The sequence below is a fragment of the Schistocerca cancellata genome, chromosome 1 (assembly GCF_023864275.1).
Source record: "Schistocerca cancellata isolate TAMUIC-IGC-003103 chromosome 1, iqSchCanc2.1, whole genome shotgun sequence".
Classification (NCBI taxonomy): Eukaryota; Metazoa; Arthropoda; class Insecta; order Orthoptera; family Acrididae; genus Schistocerca; species Schistocerca cancellata.
Window position 1 is genome coordinate 621697771 of NC_064626.1, and position 21626 is coordinate 621719396.

General features: G+C 41.4%; 1 protein-coding gene across 1 annotated transcript in view; it reads left to right on the forward strand.

The window, feature by feature from the left end:
• Positions 1 to 21626, forward strand: part of LOC126161969 (otoferlin-like) — a 994328-nt gene that overhangs the window by 701642 nt on the left and 271060 nt on the right. Inside the window, exon 6 of the mRNA XM_049918162.1 lies at positions 17858 to 18070. Coding sequence (XP_049774119.1) covers positions 17858 to 18070 — 213 coding nt within the window. The remainder of the gene's footprint in view (positions 1 to 17857; positions 18071 to 21626) is intronic.

The window sequence follows — 21626 nt, forward strand, 5'->3', positions numbered from 1 at the left end:
TAATTCCTCCATCGTTTGTGTGCGAGAATTTGCAGAATTCGAGCCGAATACCGAGAGGTAAGTTCCTGATCGCTCGTCCACGACAGCGCCCCAGCCCACAAAGCGATCATGCTAGCGAACGGATCACACACCTAGAGTACCCGCCGTATTCACCCCGTTTCCCTCAGACGACTTCTGCTTCTTCCCCATATTGATGCTGGATATGAAAGCACGCTGTTACGACGCAGTTTAGGACACCCAAGAAAATTCTGCTGCAGTATTTCACGCAATTCCAAGAAAGGACTACAGTGAGTGTTTCAAAACGCTTTTAACACGAGTTCAGCATAGTACTAATTCAGGCGAAGGCTGTTTTGAATAATACGGTAATTTTGTGAACACAGTCCATCACTTTTATTTTCGTAGTGGAGCTCGCACATACTGTGGAAGACAGGATGATTTAGCGGGCCACTCGACGTGCGGCACTATGCCTCACTGTTCTTCAAACCACGAACTATGAGGTTAGCTCTGTGAAATTGGCTATCGTTGTCTGTCTAGACCCTAATGGCAACTCTTGGTTCACATTTATGGTAACCTGAATAGATAGGCCAAAGTCAACATCCTCAAAATATCACACTGCTACCTCTGATCTGAACCAAACTCTCCGTACAACACCGACTGATCGCTTTATTGTGCCATAGATGCAATCGACACCGCGCATCATTTGAAAAGAGCCAGTTTCCCAACTTTGCGCACCCCAATAAATGTTTCCAGCTATTTAATGCCCAGTCTCTCCATTGTTTGCCCACTGAAGACGTGTAGCTTTATGAGTCGCTGCGAGTAATAGGCTTTTGCGACTTACCCTATTCCAAATGTCCATTGCATTCTTCGCGGTGTTCGCTCGGTAACTGATTAAGATAGGCCCGCATTCATTGAGATCAGTAATTCCTGTAAGTTTTGAAGCCAATTGTTAACTACAAGGACTGATTGTTTTCTTGTGTCCCTGTCGTTTAGGACAGCCTTAGATGGCTGTGAGTCGCACACCATTTTTTGTAGGCTCACAGGACCGTCCTCATTGACACATTCACGGCGTAATCATACGCACGTCAAAACATGCTACATCCTTTCCGTCATTCTGTCAGTCTTCTACGTCGATCCATCATACAACCGACTATGCGTACAGATATTACTTCACAAGCATGACTTGCGTCAATGGTGGAGGTTCATGTAACCTACTGGTATCAGTTGTATACCACCTACAGTACTCTAAAGCGACCAGAGTGCTGTCTTACGAAGGGTGACCAACATTTTGTCTGGTGAACTTAGTTTAATGTCTATTTTCCTGCATCACCCAACATCTTCATCCAATCCTGCATCTATGGAAAAGTTTTTCTTTTTTCTTTACACAGCTGGCATGTCCAAGTCGTCTCCTAAATTCAAACTAGTTCAGTGCACAGATGACACCACGATCTTTGCCCGCTATCCAGTGCTTCACTATAGCACGAAATCGTTTCACCACCTTAATCAAGCATAAGACAAATTGCCCCATCTAATCTATCTCCCCAAGTTGCATCTCACCACACGCCATTATCCCACCAAAATTACAAAATCATTGAAGCGTTTACGGCTAGCTTTCGACTAAAAATTAACCTGAAAACCTTATTTATAACTGTCCAACAGAAACCCCATAATATACTCAAAGTACTTCAAAATCTGACGCGAGAACTACAGCCTGCCACTCTCATTCACATCTACAGTCTGACCTATTCTTATGGTCGCCAATGAAAGCTCTCTCGCATGCGTCTATGACTAGCCATTTAAGTTCTCTCTCCTCCTGAACGAACTAGAACATCCACGACAATTCACATTTCGAGAACTTGAAGAAATTCCAGCATGTCCTCTCTCCTCAATTAACCATCGCCACCGCCGTGCCTCTGCCAACATAAGTCTTCACCTCTTCGCCGCTAATCACTCCACACTCTATTTCAAGGTCTTTTCAGTGTGCTCCAAATCCTTGAATCAGTACACTATCCTTTCGACCAGCTATAGCCCCCTATCCCCTCCATAAATTAAGGTTCTTTTAGCTTTAGTCTCACTTTCAACTTCGTAAAATCTAACACCGTAACTACTCCCCCATTCTATTATAGACAAGTGAAACATAGGTCCTACACCAAAGAGATTAATGTCTGATCCAAGCAGCATAAGTGAGGTTTATACTTGCAGAAAACAGTTGATCAGAAAGAGTTCAGATAAGGAACAACGACACCATAAAAATATACCAAATCCTCAGACGAAGAACTGATGAAATCAGAAACAATTGGGTCAAATACAAGGTGATTAAATTACAAATGAAAATTAGCTACATCCTACTCTCCTCAGAAAGACGTCCTGGAAAGTAATGAATTGTTAAAGCGGAATGGACTAAAGGATGTAAGCCGCGAAGCTGATGAACTGTGACTTCAACTTCCTTCTGCAGCACGACATTGCAAATGCTTTCAGTTTCTTGTTCTCCGGTATTCTGAAAAAACATGTTTCATTCTCATGCAGTTTTCCATGGTCTGTTAGCCACTACAGTGCTTCAGACTTAAAACTTGAAAAACAATCTTCCTCTAATTCATTTCAATTTTAAGACGAGTAGGGCTCATTTCCAGAAGAAAGCTTCATTCGGTTGCATCAGATTTTTTCATCAGTCTCGTGTTACCCTTTTTTAATGCTTCCCCACTTTGATATTTATAAAATCACCGACGTTTCATTTTCTTCCACTCGTCACTTTCATCTTAGCTTTGTTTGCGTTTAGCCCGTATTTTCTGCATAGTAGACCCTGTGTAACAATTCTTCTAATGTTTCTATCAGCCGAAAATTCTACAGCGTCTGGCAATGTATATGGCTTACCTACTGCGAGCCATTGCACGTGAAGTCACTCATCTTCTCATTTGCCTACAAACATGACCGTAAACGCTTCCATAATCTCTTTAAAATGTAACTTCTCTAAGGTAAGAGTCTTAAAACGAAATCTGCATCCCATTCCGCAAATTTCCTAATAAAAGGGGTGGAAATCGTTTGATTATACACTAAAAGATAAGGGAGATTAGGGTTTAAAGTCCCATTGACATCGATGTTACTAGGGACGGAGCGAAAGCTTGGAATGCTTCAAGGATGGGAAACGAAATCGGCCGTGCCCTTCCAAAGTAGCCATCCCAGAATTTCCCTGGAGCGATTTAGGGAAAACACGGAAAACTTAAATCTGGATGGCCATATGCGAATTTGAAATTATATACTCTACAATATTATGAAAAGAAAACCACACCTCTGTCAGCTCAGCATTTCGGCACTTTGAGCTCGATCCGACCCACGTTTGATCTGTAAAGGCGAACTCAATCACGCATATTGTTTGCATCTATCAAATATCGAAAACCATAGTGAGAAGCATAAGGCACAAATGCAATAATTAGGCATAAAATGGAACTTGTACTTTTAAATTCGAGTAATGATTGTCGTATTCACCGAATATTAACTTAATTGTACCAAGCTAAATTTAATTTACTTTTGTTGACTTCATAACTGGAGTTAGTGTCTTTAATGCACCTTTAAGTTTTCGGAGCTACTTAAAAGTTTTTATTTTCCTGAAAATTACGTGCAGACATCAAATTCACTCTTTCCATTCAACAATGAGATAAGCTGACGTTCTTTTTCTTCGTTCCTTTCTAATGAAATAGGACCCTAGGCAGACTAGATGTAATACTTGTTTTCCGACCACCCAGTAAGTTACATGCTGAACGTAGTGGGGACCTCAAGAGACCGTAGAATTATCGTCATTGCTTAGTATACAAACATTTCCAATACATTATTCGTATTACTCTGCCTATATTTAAGAAAGTTAACACCATTATACCACATGCATGGTGCAATATGACCTGCTACGTAGCGTGACACTGTGTAACTTAATCGAAGAATAGAGAAAAAAACAATCAGGGCCCGTTTGAGAACGTACTTCCACACAAGTGACGTATCACTTGGCTCTTTCCCAACTTACCTTTATTCGAGTGCTTTCCTTTGTGTTAATTCTCGCTGCTAATTACACTGAAGCGCCAAAGAGACTGGTATAGGCAATGCGTATTCAAATACAGAGATATGTAAACAGGCAGAATACGGCACTGCGGTCGCCAAAGCATATTGCATGGGGGCTTTATTAAATATTAATGAAAATATCTTTTTTTTTTTGTAGATGTAAGTCCGATTACGCAAGTCTCGTAAACGGCTGGCCCTGACTAGTTTTAGTACGCAATCTGACTGCATAGAACAACAACAAAGAATGAAATGAAAATTTCAGTTAATACAATTAATTAATTAAGTCCCCAGCAACTATAAAACCTACGAAACCAACAAAGCACAAGTGTAGCTGTTCTGTATGTGGTAGTATGACTCAACGCACATCTGGCACGGTTCTTCTTCAACAAGACAAGAATTTTTAAATACCAATTATACTGACGTGATAAAAGAAAACTAGAAATACTATAATTGTGCAAGAAAACCAAAATTACACTCTAATACAAGAACACACGCCAGATGCTTTGTTGACTGAACCTGTCATGACACACTATTCAGGACACTGAAAGAATAAAAGAAAAAAGAGTTTATTACCTCCATATATATTGACGAAATGCGCTCTGACCATTACAATATCTCCATTAGAACAACATCTGCTATCTCTCCCATCAAACCACTGCATAAAACATGGAACAACACTCTCCACTACCACATCTCACTCTGACTTCACGACAAGCAGTGTCCACCACGACTTCTCGGCAAGCACTGCTTGTCGCTGCGTCTCAATAATCACTGCCAGTGGAGGCGGCGGAACAATACTCTCTGGCGCGATCTTTGGCGCTGTGGCTCAGTGTAGCCACCTTTCATATGCCCTTCCTCCACGGGCTAGAATTTGATGGTATTTTTGCCAGCATTGGTGGTGAAAATACCACCAAATTCGTCAAAAAAATACAGACAAAAATAAAAGATAATATTAATACGTAAATATCATATAACTAGATAAAATTTTGGCTTTGCACTGACCTTTCAATAGCCTAATATATAAAATACACTAAGCAATACAAATTCTTTCATACATGTGACTTTACATAATAGTTTACACAAGTATTATGTGGTTAAACAGTTCAATCAATAGCGTCAGCAATGACGAATATGTACAGGTAAGAGTCTCATAACTTTTCACAAACAGTAATACACAAAAAAATCAGTTTATACAAATTTTCACAACAAGTAGTTGACAGTTCCAGCAGTAGCACCCAGCACTGTTGAATAGGTGCTACAGCAACAAGTGACATCATCTCAGTAGAAGCAGTTCATCAGTGGCACCCAGCAATGTCGAGTAGGTGCAGACACCATCAGGTGACATCATTTCAGTAGAAGCAGTTCATCAGTGGCACCCAGCAATGTCGAGTAGGTGCAGACTCCAACAGGTGACATCATTTCAGTAGAAGCAGTCCATCAGTGGCACCCAGCAATATCGAGTAGGTGCAGACACCATCAGGTGACATCATTTCAGTAGAAGCAGTCCATCAGTGGCACCCAGCAATGTTGAGTAGGTGCAGACAGCATTAGGTGACTTCATTTCAGTAGAAGCAGTCCATCAGTGGCACCCAGCAATGTTGAGTAGGTGCAGACACCATCAGGTGACATCATTTCAGTAGAAGCAGTCCATCAGTGGCACCCAGCAATGTTGAGTAGGTGCAGACACCATCAGGTGACATCATTTCAGTAGAAGCAGTCCATCAGTGGCACCCAGCATTGTTGAGTAGGTGCAGACAGCAGTCCATCATATTCACTATCACTGATCACACTGTTCATCAGCAGAAATTAAACATTTCCTAGTGGCACCAATCATGTAGAGAAAGTACAAGTAACAGTCCATAATATTCACTATCACTGATCACACTGTTCATCACCAGAAATTAAACATGTCCTAGTGGCACCAATCATGTAGAAAAAGTACAAGTAACAGTCCATAATATTTACTATCACTGATCACACAGTTCATCATCAGAAATTAAACATTTCTAAGTGTCACACATCATGTTGAAAAGTGCAGGTAACAGTTCATAATATTCACCATCACTACTCAGACAGTTCAAGCATGAACAATAGTTTGAATACACATACAAATGCTTTTACAATGCTCTTACACTAAACATACAAATTCTAATAAACACACAAATGATGTCAGGTAATTGTCATATTAACTATCACAAACATCAGTAAACCTATAATATTTATGGGTGTCAGTGCAAGCCACTACAAACAAATAAAATAATATTTAGGAGATAGGTGGGTAGGATTAGGAAAGGAAAACACACAAAAAACACTCACTCATCTTTCATCCACATTAAGTACTACTGCATAGTTGAATAGTGTTAACTGTGTAAATGCAATTCTGTCAAAGGTTTGATGTTCATCATGTGTATCAAGTGGTAGTGGCAGCAATGTATAACAGTCAATAATAGTTAAGTCAACGTCATAGTCATCATGTCAAGACCAATGTTTGCCAAGCCAGATCAAAATGTACGGTTGCTGAACAACTGTCAGTGTGCCAAGATATGCAACTTCCTCTCTCCAAAAAAAAAGTACATACTGCTTAGTGATTTAACAAAGTGTGTGTAGACAATCTTCCTTCCATTTTAGTGTTCTAGTCTGATATCTTCATCCTCCTTGTTCCATATAGACCAACAAAAAAAAAAAAAAAATGCACCTCACTTACTTTACCTCTTATACACCAAAACTCCAATCAACTTCATATAATCTCAATACCTCAATAATACCTCTTCAATACGTCGATACATATAAACCTTATTGCCAGTATCATTTCACTTCCATAACAACTCTTTCCTCTAGACAGTCTCCTCGAATAAGTACAGATAAAATCCTAATGCAAACCTCATCATCCCATACAATCCGAAGACACACTGTCAACACACAACCTCTGTGTAATCCATCTGACCAAAATCTTCTACTCATTATGAATTATAAACAAAGAATGCATACATGACCTCTAACAGACTTAGTTCGAATAACTCTCAGTAATTAAGTACGATTACGGAGTGTGAATGATCCTAATTTTTCACAGTGTGGACACCACTTCAAGAATTATGGCAAACAGAAGCAAACATGTGGAGTATTTCTTGTGTCAAGTGTCACTTCCCGTTTCAGTTGCTCACGAAAAATGCAGTGTAATAACTGTCAATGGTCTAAACCTAGTTTTGGTATGTCATATCGTTAGCTTCCTTCCTATTAGCATAAATTTATGCAGCTTCCATAAAACCTCCAGCTCATGTGACTTCTGTGATGTTTCTTGTACTAAAGTCGCTCGTCGAATTACTGCAGTTCATTTTCTTATGTTAAAATATAAAGCACTGAGCGTAAGCAAAACAAGCAATAGCGAGTAAATATAGCAGTAGTGAACAGAATGTCAACAAGTGGATGCAGCACAATTCTTACAACGAGGCTCTGCCAAATAAACAATCTATAATTAATACAATAGTGTAACCTAAACTCTATGTTCATACACAGTACAACAGCATTTCTATATACCAAATTAAAGAGTAGTTGTGACAACAAACAGAAATGTATAAATATGCAATCCATACGCATAGCAGCAAACATATCTTACGTAATAAACAGGTCATCAGCATCGTATCACCGTAAGCAAATAAATGTTCATATGTAATCTTAATAAATAAACATGAAGGCGCAAGCAGATAAATCACAAAGTATAACTTACATACCTAACCACATCAGCACAATTAATCAGGTGACAATTATAATTTAAATAAATAAGCACAGCAGGCACATAATTAAAAAATATGACATCAGTGAAAAAGCAGTGCAGTCAAGCGATGCATAATATACACAAGTTACAACCCAGTTCATTAATAATCATTGTCAAAATCAGTTAACGTACGCAAGCACGTCGCTTCACAAGTAAATTCATAGAACATGAAATTTAGCACAAAGTATGAATCACGTAATTGCGAGCAGCAAATTACGTCTAAAGTATGTACCTAAGTGGAAATATGTTACCTGAAAATGAACTCAATTAACAGTTACCTTTTTTTTAGTTTATTAGTTTCTTCTTGGAAATTACATTCTTCCTGAAAATTTCTCAATAGCAAGTCGTCTTAACGTCGGACACGCACAGAATTTACCTGAAGTTCTTAAATATTTTATAGAACCGTATCCTGAAAAATACTGAATGTTAATAACATAATTCATCAAGTCATTGTAGCTTTATACTGATTTTATTCGGAGAAAGACTTTGTATTTGTTTACGGCTGTCAGTGCATTCGCACTGAGCGCTCGATCAGCTGTAGGCGCGTGACGTAGGAAGTGATTGTTTGCGGTCAACGACTGCCTTGTGCGGCGCGCAGACTTGACTGTTGCTTTGAGTATGTGCCGCCGCCAAAACACAGCACGGTATCCTTTGTACTCTCCGCATGTTTACATCTAGCTGTTAGTTTCTCACAAGTATGTCATTCCACAAAAATTTTAACGTTTGATATATGATGTATTCCCTTAGAGCGTCGTGATTTAAGAGTTTCTACTTCTACAGTGTTATCATGAATAATTTTGCGAATTCTATATGGGCCGTTATAAAGCAGAAAAAATTTGCGACACAAGCCTTTTCCTTTGTGAGACAAACGATGAGACTTAATTAACACTTTTTGACCAACTGACAAGATTTTTAAACGACCAGGACGCTTAGCGGATTTCTCTCTTCTAGCAGCCGCAGATGCAATATTTTGTAGCGCCAGGTTGACAACTTCAGAATGCCGCAGTTTCCGTGAAGGCGGAAAAGGAACGATTTCAAAAATGCGATTTGTCGGTGCTTTGTTTTTTAATATCAGTATAGGCGGTAAAGAAGTTGAGTCATTAGGAAGTTCATTCAGAATGTTTTGAAAAATATGAAGATACTGATCCCACGTTCTGTGATTCTGATGACAATAAAGACGACACAATTTATTGATTTCCTTCATCCATCTCTCTGAAGCGTTAGATTGAGGGTGAAAAAGTGAAATGAAGATTGGTTTAATTTTACGACGCCGTAGAGTACGAAGCCAAATTTTAGAACGAAACTGTGATCCATTATCTGATATACCCTTATCAACATGACCAACTTCTTTAAGAAAATGGTTAATGAAAGCATTAGATACTGAACGAGCTGTTGCTTTGCGTAACGGTGTAAAACACACATATTTTGATGTCAACTCCACTGCTACGAAAATGTACGCAAAACCATTAGTAGAACGAACCACTGGACCGAACAAATCAACTGCAGCCATGTCCTTTAATTTTGCTGGAATGATAGGAAACAACGGTGCTCTATGAGAAATTGTTGGCGGCTTAGCCTTTTGACATAATTTGCATTTGGCAAGAACAAATCGAATACGTTTTTCCATATTATTGAAGTAGCAATTTTCTCGTAATTTATGAAAGCATTTTCTGGGACCAAAGTGTGCATAACTGAAATGCGTATACCAAATCAGCTTATTAACCCACTCATCAGGAATACAAACTAACCAAACAGAGTTGTCGACCGATTTTCGTTTAAAAAGAACTTTCCAGATAGATCGCAAAAACGAGGTGTGACAAAATTGTCCAATCTAACAAAGCGTCTAAGAAATTTACAGACACCAAGGAAACTACGAACATCACGTTTTGTGGTATGAACAGCATAATTACGAATAGCGTCTAGTTTCTCTGGATCAGGAAGAATACCTTCTGTAGAAATAATGTGACCGAGAAATCTCACCTGAGAACGACCAAATTCAGATTTTTCTAAGTTCACTGTAATGCCAACTCTTGCAAAAATACGTAATAATGAATCCAAAATTTTGTTGTGTTCACTCCAAGAACGTTTAGCAATAAGAATGTCGTTAACATATGAAGTAATATTGTCACGAAGATAAATAGGTAAAATTTCGTTTAAACTACGAATGAATGCTGCTGAAGATACAGTAAGTCCAAACGGTATTTTCCGAAGTCACTTTTGGGTAAAATAGTCATATCCGGTTATTTTTTACACGCTCTCTAGATAGATTGATAGTAGAAGAGTTGTTTTTGATAGATGCAAAGAATAGTAAAAGAGTAGGCAGCGGTACAGAAAACTAAAAGAGAAATAGCACCACTACAGCTCGGGGCCCTATGCTCGCTACGGCACATATTCACTTAGAGTAGTGAATCCCCTGTGGACACTAATAGCTGCACATAAATTCTAGTTTGTGACTTTGTGGCACATCTGGCGGAAGTGCGTACGTAAATTGATCTAACCATGAACATGGATGTATCTCATTCTTCGAATTACGAAAGATCTTAAATTTCCGAACAGTCAAAAAGTGTTTATAGTCAAAGTTTTCGCCTCGTGGCGACAAAGACCTACCGCGTCTGTCCTAGTCCGAATGTTGATTATTGTAAAGTTCGCGCGCCTGGCGCTCTCTTGTCGCATCCCGTAAATGAAACAAATTATTTTCTTCAAAGCCCTCTGCTATCTGTGATTCTAGATTTCTTCTGCTGTCTTTTCCTACGATTTCGCCTTCAATTTGTTTGACTTGCTTTTTTAATGCCTCAAATTCCCTTTTCACGCGTTCATTGAATTTTCCCTGATTTTCAACATGCTTATTTATATTCTGGTACTCTTCGGTTTCTGCAAATGGTAATGGAGCTGTATCATCAGAATCTCTGTCCCCATTTAAACTAAGATTTGTCAATTTGTCTGAAATTTCCTCAACTCTTTCCGATAAATCACCTATTTGTTCTTTCTGTTTATTTACGTCTTCCGTAAGTGTCGCGACTCGGGTTTCGGTATTGTCACATTTAGTAGTTAACTGTTCACACTGTTGCGTTAAGTTATTTATTCTGTCATTTGGTACGGATTCCTCGATTCTCTCAAATATTTCTTTCTTATCGTGTGCACGTTGCAAATTTAACTCTGAAAATTTCTGTACTATCACGCGATCTCTTTCCTCCTGTTCTCTATCCTGTTCCCTTTGTCTAATCTCTACTGCAATTAATCTATTATTGTGAGAATTCAAAATCGGTTGTACTTCTTCTCTGATTTCTTTCTTTAATTCATCTTTCATATTTTTGAAACATGTCACTATTCGTGAATCTAACCGTGTTTCCAAAGTTCCCATCTCGGTTTTTAATTCAGATCCAAACCGTGTTTCCATTGTTCCCATATCAATTTTTAATTCAGATCCCAAAGTTCCCATCTCGGTTTTAATTGTTTCTATCTCTGTTTTAATTGTTCCTATCTCTGTTTTAAATTCAGATCGCAAAGTTCCCATCTGTGATCCCAACTGTAATATAGCACCCATCAACTGCTCCATATTAGCCGGTTCGAAATTCTTTTCGCCCCTAACATTTCCCGCAGAACTAACTTCCTTCTGCATAGCCATAAAGCTATCTGTGTTCGATACTATTCCACAATCTTCTATCGTTAATCTCGTATTCTGTGAATTTTCTGATTGAGAAAAATTTTGAAATGGTTCCGGACTATCTTCCCGACTTACTACATTGTTTTCCACTTCATTATCCATCACACTGTTTTCCTGTGTTGGCGAGTTCGCCATGTTAACAATTTCGTCATTCTCACTATTCATCATTTTTGCCTTTTTCATTGATCGCGTAATCATTTACAAAATATACAAAGCTCGTCACTGTACGAAAATTACACACAATGACTCCTTCTCTCCAACAATACCATTCACACGAAATGTTTCCCTCAAACACGATTAACGAACAATTGAAATAATTGCACTAGATTGTCAAACCCGTAGACAAGATAACAAATTTAAATTTTGAAAAATACCATTAGAAGAATGCCGATTACCAAATCTACACATGCAAAATAGACTACAATTACTAAGCTACAAATTACTACAACAATACTACTGTCTACTATTTTTGCAATCAGAAGAATTCCAAGGGACGATCCGAAGCAGCGGTCGCCACGTGCATGGGGGCTTTATTAAATATTAATGAAAATATCTTTTTTTTTTTGTAGATGTAAGTCCGATTACGCAAGTCTCGTAAACGGCTGGCCCTGACTAGTTTTAGTACGCAATCTGACTGCATAGAACAACAACAAAGAATGAAATGAAAATTTCAGTTAATACAATTAATTAATTAAGTCCCCAGCAACTATAAAACCTACGAAACCAACAAAGCACAAGTGTAGCTGTTCTGTATGTGGTAGTATGACTCAACGCACATCTGGCACGGTTCTTCTTCAACAAGACAAGAATTTTTAAATACCAATTATACTGACGTGATAAAAGAAAACTAGAAATACTATAATTGTGCAAGAAAACCAAAATTACACTCTAATACAAGAACACACGCCAGATGCTTTGTTGACTGAACCTGTCATGACACACTATTCAGGACACTGAAAGAATAAAAGAAAAAAGAGTTTATTACCTCCATATATATTGACGAAATGCGCTCTGACCATTACAATATCTCCATTAGAACAACATCTGCTATCTCTCCCATCAAACCACTGCATAAAACATGGAACAACACTCTCCACTACCACATCTCACTCTGACTTCACGACAAGCAGTGTCCACCACAACTTCTCGGCAAGCACTGCTTGTCGCTGCGTCTCAATAATCACTGCCAGTGGAGGCGGCGGAACAATACTCTCTGGCGCGATCTTTGGCGCTGTGGCTCAGTGTAGCCACCTTTCAATATATAGACAACAAGTGTCTGGCGCAATTGTTAGATCAGTTACTGCTGCTACAGTGGCAGGCTATCAAGATTTAAGTGAGTTTGAACGTGTTGTTTTAGTCGGCGCACGAGCGATGGGACACAGCATCTAGCATCTCCAAAGTAGCAATGAAGTGGGGATTTTCCCGTACGACCATTCAAGAATGTACTGTGAATATCAGAAATGCGGTAAAACATCAAATCTCCGGCATCACTGCTGCCGGAAAAAGATCCTGCAAGAACGGGACCAATGACGACTGAAGAGAATCGTTCAACTTGATAGAAGTGCTACCCTTCCGCAATTTGTAGCAGATTTCAATACTGGGCCTTCAACAAGCGTCAGCGTGCTAACCATTCTACGAAATGTAATCAGTATGGGCTTTTGGAATCGAAGGCCCACTCGTGTACCCTTGATGACTGCACGCCTCGCCTGGGCCTGTCAACACCAACAATGGACTGTTGATGATTCGAAACATGTTGCCCCGTCGGACGAGTCTCGTTTCAAATTGTATCGAACGGATGGACGTTTACGGGTATGTAGACAAGCTCATGAATCCATGGACCCTGGATGTCAGCAAGGGACTGTTCAAGCTGGTGGAAGCTCTGTGAATCTATGGGGCTTGTGCATTTGGAGTGATATGGGACCCCTGATACGTCTAGACACAACTCTGACAGTACGTACGTGAGCATGCTGTCTGATCATTTGCATCCATTCATGTCCATTGTGCATTCCGACGAACTCGGCAATTGCAGCAAGACGATGCTATACATCACACGTCCAGAATTGCTGCAGAGTGGCTCCAGGAACAATCTTCTGAGTTTAAACACCTCCGCTGGCCAAACTCCCTAGACATGAACATTATTGAACGTATCTGGGATGACTTGCAACCTGCTGTTCAGAAGATATCTGCACCCTTCTTACTCTTACGGATTTATGGACAGCCCTGCAGAATTCATGGTGTCAGTTCCCTCTGGCACTATTTCAGACATTAGTCGAGTCCAAGCCACGTTGTGCTGCGGCACTTCTGCGTGCTCGAGGGGGCCCTACACGATTGTACCAGTTTCTTTGTCTCTTCAGTGTATGGTACACATTGTACACAAATTTTGTACCTCAGTACAGAATCGGCTACTGTAAACAGTAACTGTAAGATAAAATTATTTGTACCTTATATCACTACCAATAAACCCCACCTCTCCTCACTCACACTGAACGTCTCCGAAGAACTTAGCTGCGCGGAGCATCCGAGCGGTCTGAGGCGCCTTTTCACCGTCACCGATGACCTCAGCAGTTTGGTCCTATAGGACATTACCACAAATTTCCAATTTTCCGAAGAACTTACACCAATCGAAAACGTGACTCCGATAACCTTGTAGTTTCCTCTCAAATTTTCGATACTGGTAAGCTGCCGTGCATCTGTCTACACACCCCACGAACCCTGCACCTGCAAACCCTCCACATTCTCTGCCAAAGAAATTTCAACCAGCTCTCCCTCCCAGACAATGTAGTCCGTCCCGACACTTGCCCACCCTACGAACTCTAAACCAACCCTATCCATCCCAGCTCATCAGGCTCCCTTTCCCTCCCCTTCCTATATTTCCCTAACTCTTTTTCCCTTGCACTTTCTTTTCCTAACCCCTTTCCCCCTTCATATTATAGCCTCGCCGATATGTCCGTCCATTCCTCCCTTCTCGTCCCTGAACAGCCACTCCTACCAGTCGTCCATCCTTATACCGCTACCCTCCTGCATCCCTCAACGACCAGCCTTTTCTTCTTCGACAAATGACTACCCATCCCAGGCAATGTATTTCATGTTTTAGTGACAGTGAAGAGCTTCTCATAAAGATGACTGTTTTATATATCGTGTTTTAGATGTACTCTTGTTGCTTTTCATTTTACCTTATTATTATTACCGTTTTTAAATTAAACTGCAAGAAAACTATGTTTCGTACATAAGAGAGGTAATCGGAAAGTAAAGTCTGACTGGGTGCGGAATGGAAACCAAAGTGACAATCCGATGAAGCTTTCTATAGATGTGTTCGGCACCGCCTGTAGTATGCCCATCGATCGCGTCACATCGCTCTCTTCGGTTCTGAGCGCACAGTGAACGTGTAAAGATGCCTAGAAAATAGTGTCTCCCGCCAAGTACACTAGTGCCCAAAATTAAAGCAACAAACCAAAATTTTGCAAGATTACTTTTCGTAGAAACAATATAAAGAATAGGGAACGTAAACTTTACACACACATTCCGACAATTGGTTACTGCGCTCAGTATGGGGTGTGACCACCTCTGGCAGCACTTCAGGCTTCCCAAACGACGGGGCAAGCTGTGAATGATATCATCAATCTCATGTTGAGGCAATAACGCCCATTCTTCCTGCAGCGCTGCTCGCAAGTCTAGGCGCGTGATTGGTGGATGCTGACGTGATGCAACCCGTCTCCCTAGTGCGTTCCAGATGGGCTCTATGCAATTCAAATTGGGAGAGCGAGCACACCATACCATGCGTGCAATATCTTCCGTTTCCAGGAAAACATCAACCACCCGTGCTCTATAAGATCGAGCATTATCGTACAGCAATACGCAGTCTGGACCCACAGACATTGGAACAACCGCAAATGGGGTCCCAAGATCTCGTCACGATGCCTGACAGCTGTTCAACCTTCCCGATTTAACCGTACAAAATCATGAAGAGGTGTTAGAGTGGTCAAAAAATCCCTGCCCACAACGTTAGGAATCTTCCTCGATATTAGTCTCTTTCCACACTGTTTGAGTCCCGAAATCGTGTTTTACGTTAGCTCCATATGCGAGTCCGTCGAGAATCACTGTCCAGACCAAATCGAGACACATCTGTAAAAATAACATTCGCCCACAGTTCGACCACCCATGTGGTATGTCGACGGCTCCATTCTAGACGTTCCCTTCTGTGAAGACGCGTCAGAGCTACATATACAGCATGTCTGCGACAATAAAGGTCACTCTGTCAAGGTCTTCTACACACCGTTTGCCTCGATACAATACGTCAAGTGGATGATGCGAGGTCAGCTGCCAGTTGCCTTGCAGTACTAAGGTAGTACCGTTCTGCCCTTACAGCTAGATAACGGTCCTCTCTTTCTGATGTTCCGCGTAGTCGATCCCGCCCTGGTCTTCGGGATATAGTTTCGGTCTCCATAAACTGTCGCCACATCGGAAAAACAACAGAATAATTCACATTAAGCCATCAGGCCACATCAGTTTGCGACTGTTCTGCTTCCATTCTTCCCGTGGCCCTCCATCGCAGAGAGCCTGGTAGGCGTCTTCTCTGTGCCCTATTGCACCATCCGTGACTGTTACACAGCGTCTCCGTTTGATAGGTGCCCTGACGTCATCGCTGGCTTGGTTGTCTGTTGATCGCAATACCATCTTCCATTCAGAACACGATCGTAAGGACATCTGTTGACTTGAAACTTTCCTGGCAGATTAAAACTGTGTGCCGGGACGAGACTCGAGCTCTGGACCTTTGCCTTTCACGGGCAAGTGCTCTGCCAACTGAGCTACACAAGCAAGATTTAATTCCGCCAGTACCTCGTCTCCTACCTTCCAACCTTCGCTCAGTTGGTAGAGCACTTGCCCGCTGCAGAGTGAAAATTTCATTCTGGAAACATCCCCCACGCTGTGGCTAAGCCATGTCTCCACAGTATCCTTTCTTCCAGGAGTACTAGTTCTGCAAGGTATGCAGGAGAGCTTCTGCGAAGTTTGGAAGGTAGTAGACGAGGTACTGGCCGAATTAAATCTGTGAGGAGGGGTCGTGAGTCGTGCTTGGGTAGCTCAGCTGGTAGAGCACTTACCTACGAAAGGAAAAGGTCCTTAGTTCGAGTCTCGGTCCGGCATACAGTTTTAATCTGCCAGGAAAGTTTCATATCAGCGCACACTCCGCTGCAGAGTGAAAATTTCCTTCTGGAAACATCTGTTGACAGTTTGTACGATTATATCGTGAATTAGACACAGGACGGGGAAAAAGTGGTATGTTGCTTTGATTTTGGTCACCAGATTATGAGGACCTGGCGAGAAACTTCGCCTGATATCATGTAGCCCACATAACGTAATTAGCATGCGTTTTCTTGTTCATGACAATATCTGACTCACTGTATAGGGGCAAAGAAGAAGTTCCTGCAGCGTTTTACATGGAAAGTGTGTGGTCAATACAGCGCGTAAATGGCTCCCCCTGAGTTTCATCTCTGCTTATATGATCCGCTGGTTATGAAGACAACACTTTCGCACAGACAGCGATCTGTAGACCAGCGTAGGTAATTGGCGGAAAGCACAGGCAGCTGCCTTCTATGATGAGGATACGAGAAAGTTAGTACAACGCTATGACAAATGTGTAAGTCAGATCGGCGACTATGTAGAGAAGTAGCTGGAAGATGTAGCTAACTGTTGCAAATAAAACATTTTTTATTTTCACAGTGGGTCCCATTTCGCGATTAGTCGGACCTTACTTTCCTAATAGCCCTTGTATGTAAAAAACATCCACCACTATCACCTTTACAAAAAATTTTAAATCGCTTGTAAATATCTTACCTTTATGTTAGTGTTTTTTCATCTCAGCTAGTTTCACTTGTCATTTGTCTGAAGAGCGGGTTTAATGTAGAGCTAACAGCCTCCCCACCTCCCTGCCTAGCCCATAGGGGGTGAGAGTGATGAAATAACAAAGAAAAAACAACCAATAAACCAGCATCTGTCCCGACTCTTTCAGTATTTTGTGTTCGACTTCCAGTAATCTCCAATGATGCTCTCCCACAAAATAATATCGATAACTTGCTCGCCCTGCTTTTTATTGTAGCTTAGAGGCGTTAGTTGTCAGATGAGAGCGGCTCAACTTGGACGTTTCTTTTTTACTCGGTGGTTTTTTGTACGAAAAGGAAGTGCGAGTAATAAGAAATGCTCAAGTTGAGTGTCTCCCGTCCCACATCTTTGCACTGAAAGCAGACGGGAGTCGGGATGAAAGGACAGTCACAGACGGAGACACCGTCAGAGGAAGAGGATCTCGGGAGAGAATAGGCACTTTAGTGGTGGCGCGGCGCGGCGCGGCGGTAAGCCGGTGTGACGTACGGCGTGTGGCGCAGGGCGCGGCCAGGCCGCGGCCTCGGACTCCGCTGGTCAGCGCGTCGCCGCACGCGGCTGCGCTCAAGGCGCAGGACTTCCAGCTGTGCGTCACCGTCATAGAGGCCCGCCAGCTCGCCGGCCTCAACATGGACCCCGTCGTCTGCGTGCAGGTCGGCGACCAGCGCAAGTACACCAGCGTCAAGGAATCCACCAACTGCCCCTACTACAATGAGGTACGTCGCTTCTCCACCAGCTTCTTTTCTTCTGTGGTGACTCTCATCACCCTTCCAGATTAGAACCTTCAATCCTTCTCTTACATCGGCTCACGAAATATACTCACGATGGGAGAATCCAGCGTGAACGTGCTGAATTACAAATATTTGCCATTTGACGGATAGTGGGCTGGACTGCATCAGCAACACAGTCAAGGGAGCCTGGCACTGTTGGCTTTAGCTGTATCTCCCTCCCGCCACGTAAAGAATTGTGCCCGTCAGTTCCAAATTAGGAAACTTTGCTGAACACGAAAATTCCGCTTGTGTTAAGAAAAACGTAAATCCGACCCTAAATAAAATTAAGAACAGATTTCGTTCGTCCTTAGAAAAACTATGGAGATCTATACCAAATGTGAATTGCAGAATTTGTACTTGATTTTCGTAGGAGATAGAGACATTAAACATCGTATTCTTACGAGTTAAATGTTGACAAAACGGCAAAAACACGATGTTTTCCGGAACTTATACGTAGAAAACGTTAAGCGGTGCGTAACTTTGGAAAAACTGATTGCCGAGCAAGGTATTTTGGCAATCAATGAAAAAGATATTCCATTTAATTCACTAGTTATAGAGATACGACGTATTAGGTTTATGCAGTAGCGCTCAAAAGTACTTTATATCAAGCCTTAGTTGCAGTTAAATAAAGGTAAGCGTGCAATAGAAAAAAAAACTGCCAGTAGATTAGTGAAAAGTATGTAATTATAATCCATTTAGCACAAAACTACATTTAGTTTATACAAAATTAATTTACATCAAAACAGAAATTACAATCTGCCTAGCTCAAAAGTAATTTGTATCTTTCATTATGTAACAATAATATAAAACTATTTTTGAATCTGAAGAACAAATCAGCGTTTCGTTCCATACCCATGGGCTTTAATCGCAGCTGCATATCTATTTGGCGTTGAATCCACAAGCTTTTGTTATCGGTCAAGTGGGAATTTTGAATATTCGTTCAGTGCAGCACCAGAAAACTGAGCGTTTTACATTAGAGACATAAACGTTCAGTCCATGATGATGCTCCATGTCATCCCAAATTAGTCGAGCTGATTTCCTTCGATCCACAGTCGACTGCTTAAAATCATTCTGCCCTCCATCCTTGTTTTTCGAGGACGACCTGACTTTGGTTAGTGGCTACTGTTCCATCCTGTTTCCGCCGTCAAATCCACACGGTTATTAGACTGAAGCGCCAAAGAAACTGGTATAGGCATGCGTATTCAAATACAGAAGTGTAAATTGGCGGAATACGGCTTTACGATCGGCAACGCCTGTATCAGACAAGTGTCTGGCGCAGTTGTTAGATCGGTTACTGCTGCTACAAAGGAAGGTTATCATGATTTAAGTGACTTTGGACGTGGTGTTATAGTAGGCGCAGGAGCGACGGTGCACACCATCTCCGAAGTAGTGATGAAGTGGGGATTTTCCCGTATTTCCACTTCACGAGTGTACCGTGAACATCAGGAAACCGCTAAAACAATCTCCGACATCGCTGCGACCGGAAAAAGACCCTGCAAGAACGAGACCGACAACGAGTGAAGAGAATCTTTCAGCGTGACAGAAGTGCAACCCTTCCGCAATTTGCTGCAGATTTCAATGCTGAGCCATCAACAAGTGTCAGCGTGCGAACCATTCAACGAAACATTGTCGATATGGGCTTTCGGAATCGAAGGCCCACTCGCGTACCCCTGATGACCGCATGATACAAAGCTTTAGGTCTCGCCTGGGTACGCCGGCCGTGGTGGCCGAGCGGTTCTAAGCGCTTCAGTCCGGAACCACGCGGCTGCTGCGGGCAATTGCAGCAGGACAATGCGACACCACACACGTCTAGAATTGCTACTGAGTGTCTCCAGTAACACTCTTGTGAGTTTAAATACTTCCGCTGGCACCCAAACTCCCCAGACATGAACACTATCGAGCATATCTAGGGTGCCTTGCAACGTGCTGTTCAGAAGCGATCTCTACCTCCTGGTACTCTTACGGATTTATGGACAGCCCTGCAGGGTTCATTGTGTCAGTTCCCTCCAGCACCACTGCAGTCTCAGTAGTGTCCATGCCACGTCGTGTTTGCTGCACTTCTGCGTGCTTGCGGGGGCGCTACACGATATTACGCAGGTGTATCAGTTTCTTTGGCTCTTCAGTCTATTTGGGATGTGCTATAGTCCGTAGCAACGCTAGACTGCGACTTTCTGTTCTTCGTCTACATCTGCATCTACATCTACATGGATACTCTCCAAATCACACTTAAGTACCTGGCTGAGGGTCCATCGAACCATCTTCACAATAATTCTCTACTGTTCCACTCTCGAACAGCGCGCCGAAGAAACTAGCAGCTATATCTTTCCATGCGAGCTCTGATTTCCCTTATGTTATTATAATGATCGTTTCTTCTTACGTAGGTCGGTGTCAAGAAAATAATTTCACATTCGGAAGAGGAAGTTGGTGATGGTAATTTCGTGAAAAGATTCCGCCGCAACGAAAAACTCCTTCGTTTTAATGGTGTCCATCCCAAATCCTGTCTCACGGCCGTGACACCCTCTACCCTATTTCGCGATAATACAAAACGTGGTGCTCTTCTTTGAACTTTCTCGATGTACTCCATCAGTCCTATCTGGTAAGGATCCCAGATCGCTCAGCAGTACTCCAAGAGTGTACTCATGGCCTGCAGAACATCTTGTCTCACATCAAGTGAGTATGCTTTGTGTTTTGGCATGCTTCTAGTCGTCTCTACAAATAAACAAACACTGAATGCCTAATTTATAATTGTTAATGAATTCCGCTCCGCCAAAGTAAATTACAAAGTACTTTTGAGCTAAAAGAATATGTACTTACTTTTTTTATTTTATGACGATGCTTCTTTACTAGACATGTAACCACAGCGGGTGATGGAGTGACACAGTTATACGCGTTACCCTTTTGTGACTGTATGCAAACAGCACTAACAACATAACACCGCAACCACAAAATACTTTTGAGTGCTACTGTAACTGTTTCCTTGGAGGGGAAAAATTTCAATTGTTTCAAGAAAATATAACTTTGAATCTAATTACAATTAAGAACAGACTTTTGAAATGCTTAGAGGCGTAACTGAACTGTACATACCGTATTTGAATTACAGTTTTTTACGTGATTTTTTTTAGGACACAGAGACTTGAAAGTGATTTTCTATCGCCGAGGGGACCGAAGCTCAGCGATTTTTTCCTGCAGTCTGACTTTTTGAGCTAGATCGCACAAGCCTCTCCTACATGACCGATTCTTCATTGATTTTACAAACCATCCTTAGATTTCCTTAATAATTACATTATGTGATATTTAAGAAAAACTACCGATTACAAAATTAGTTTACTACTACCGTTCTGAGGGTTTATCCCACTGATGTGTAGTTTACTAGCATGCGCTAGTTTTTCAGGATATGCATTGAATGGTTCAAAAACTTATAAAAATCTCTTTCATATTTTCTCGGCAGCAAATCTTAGGATTCAATTAAGTATTCGTAACACAAAAAAGTAACTCTAAAATA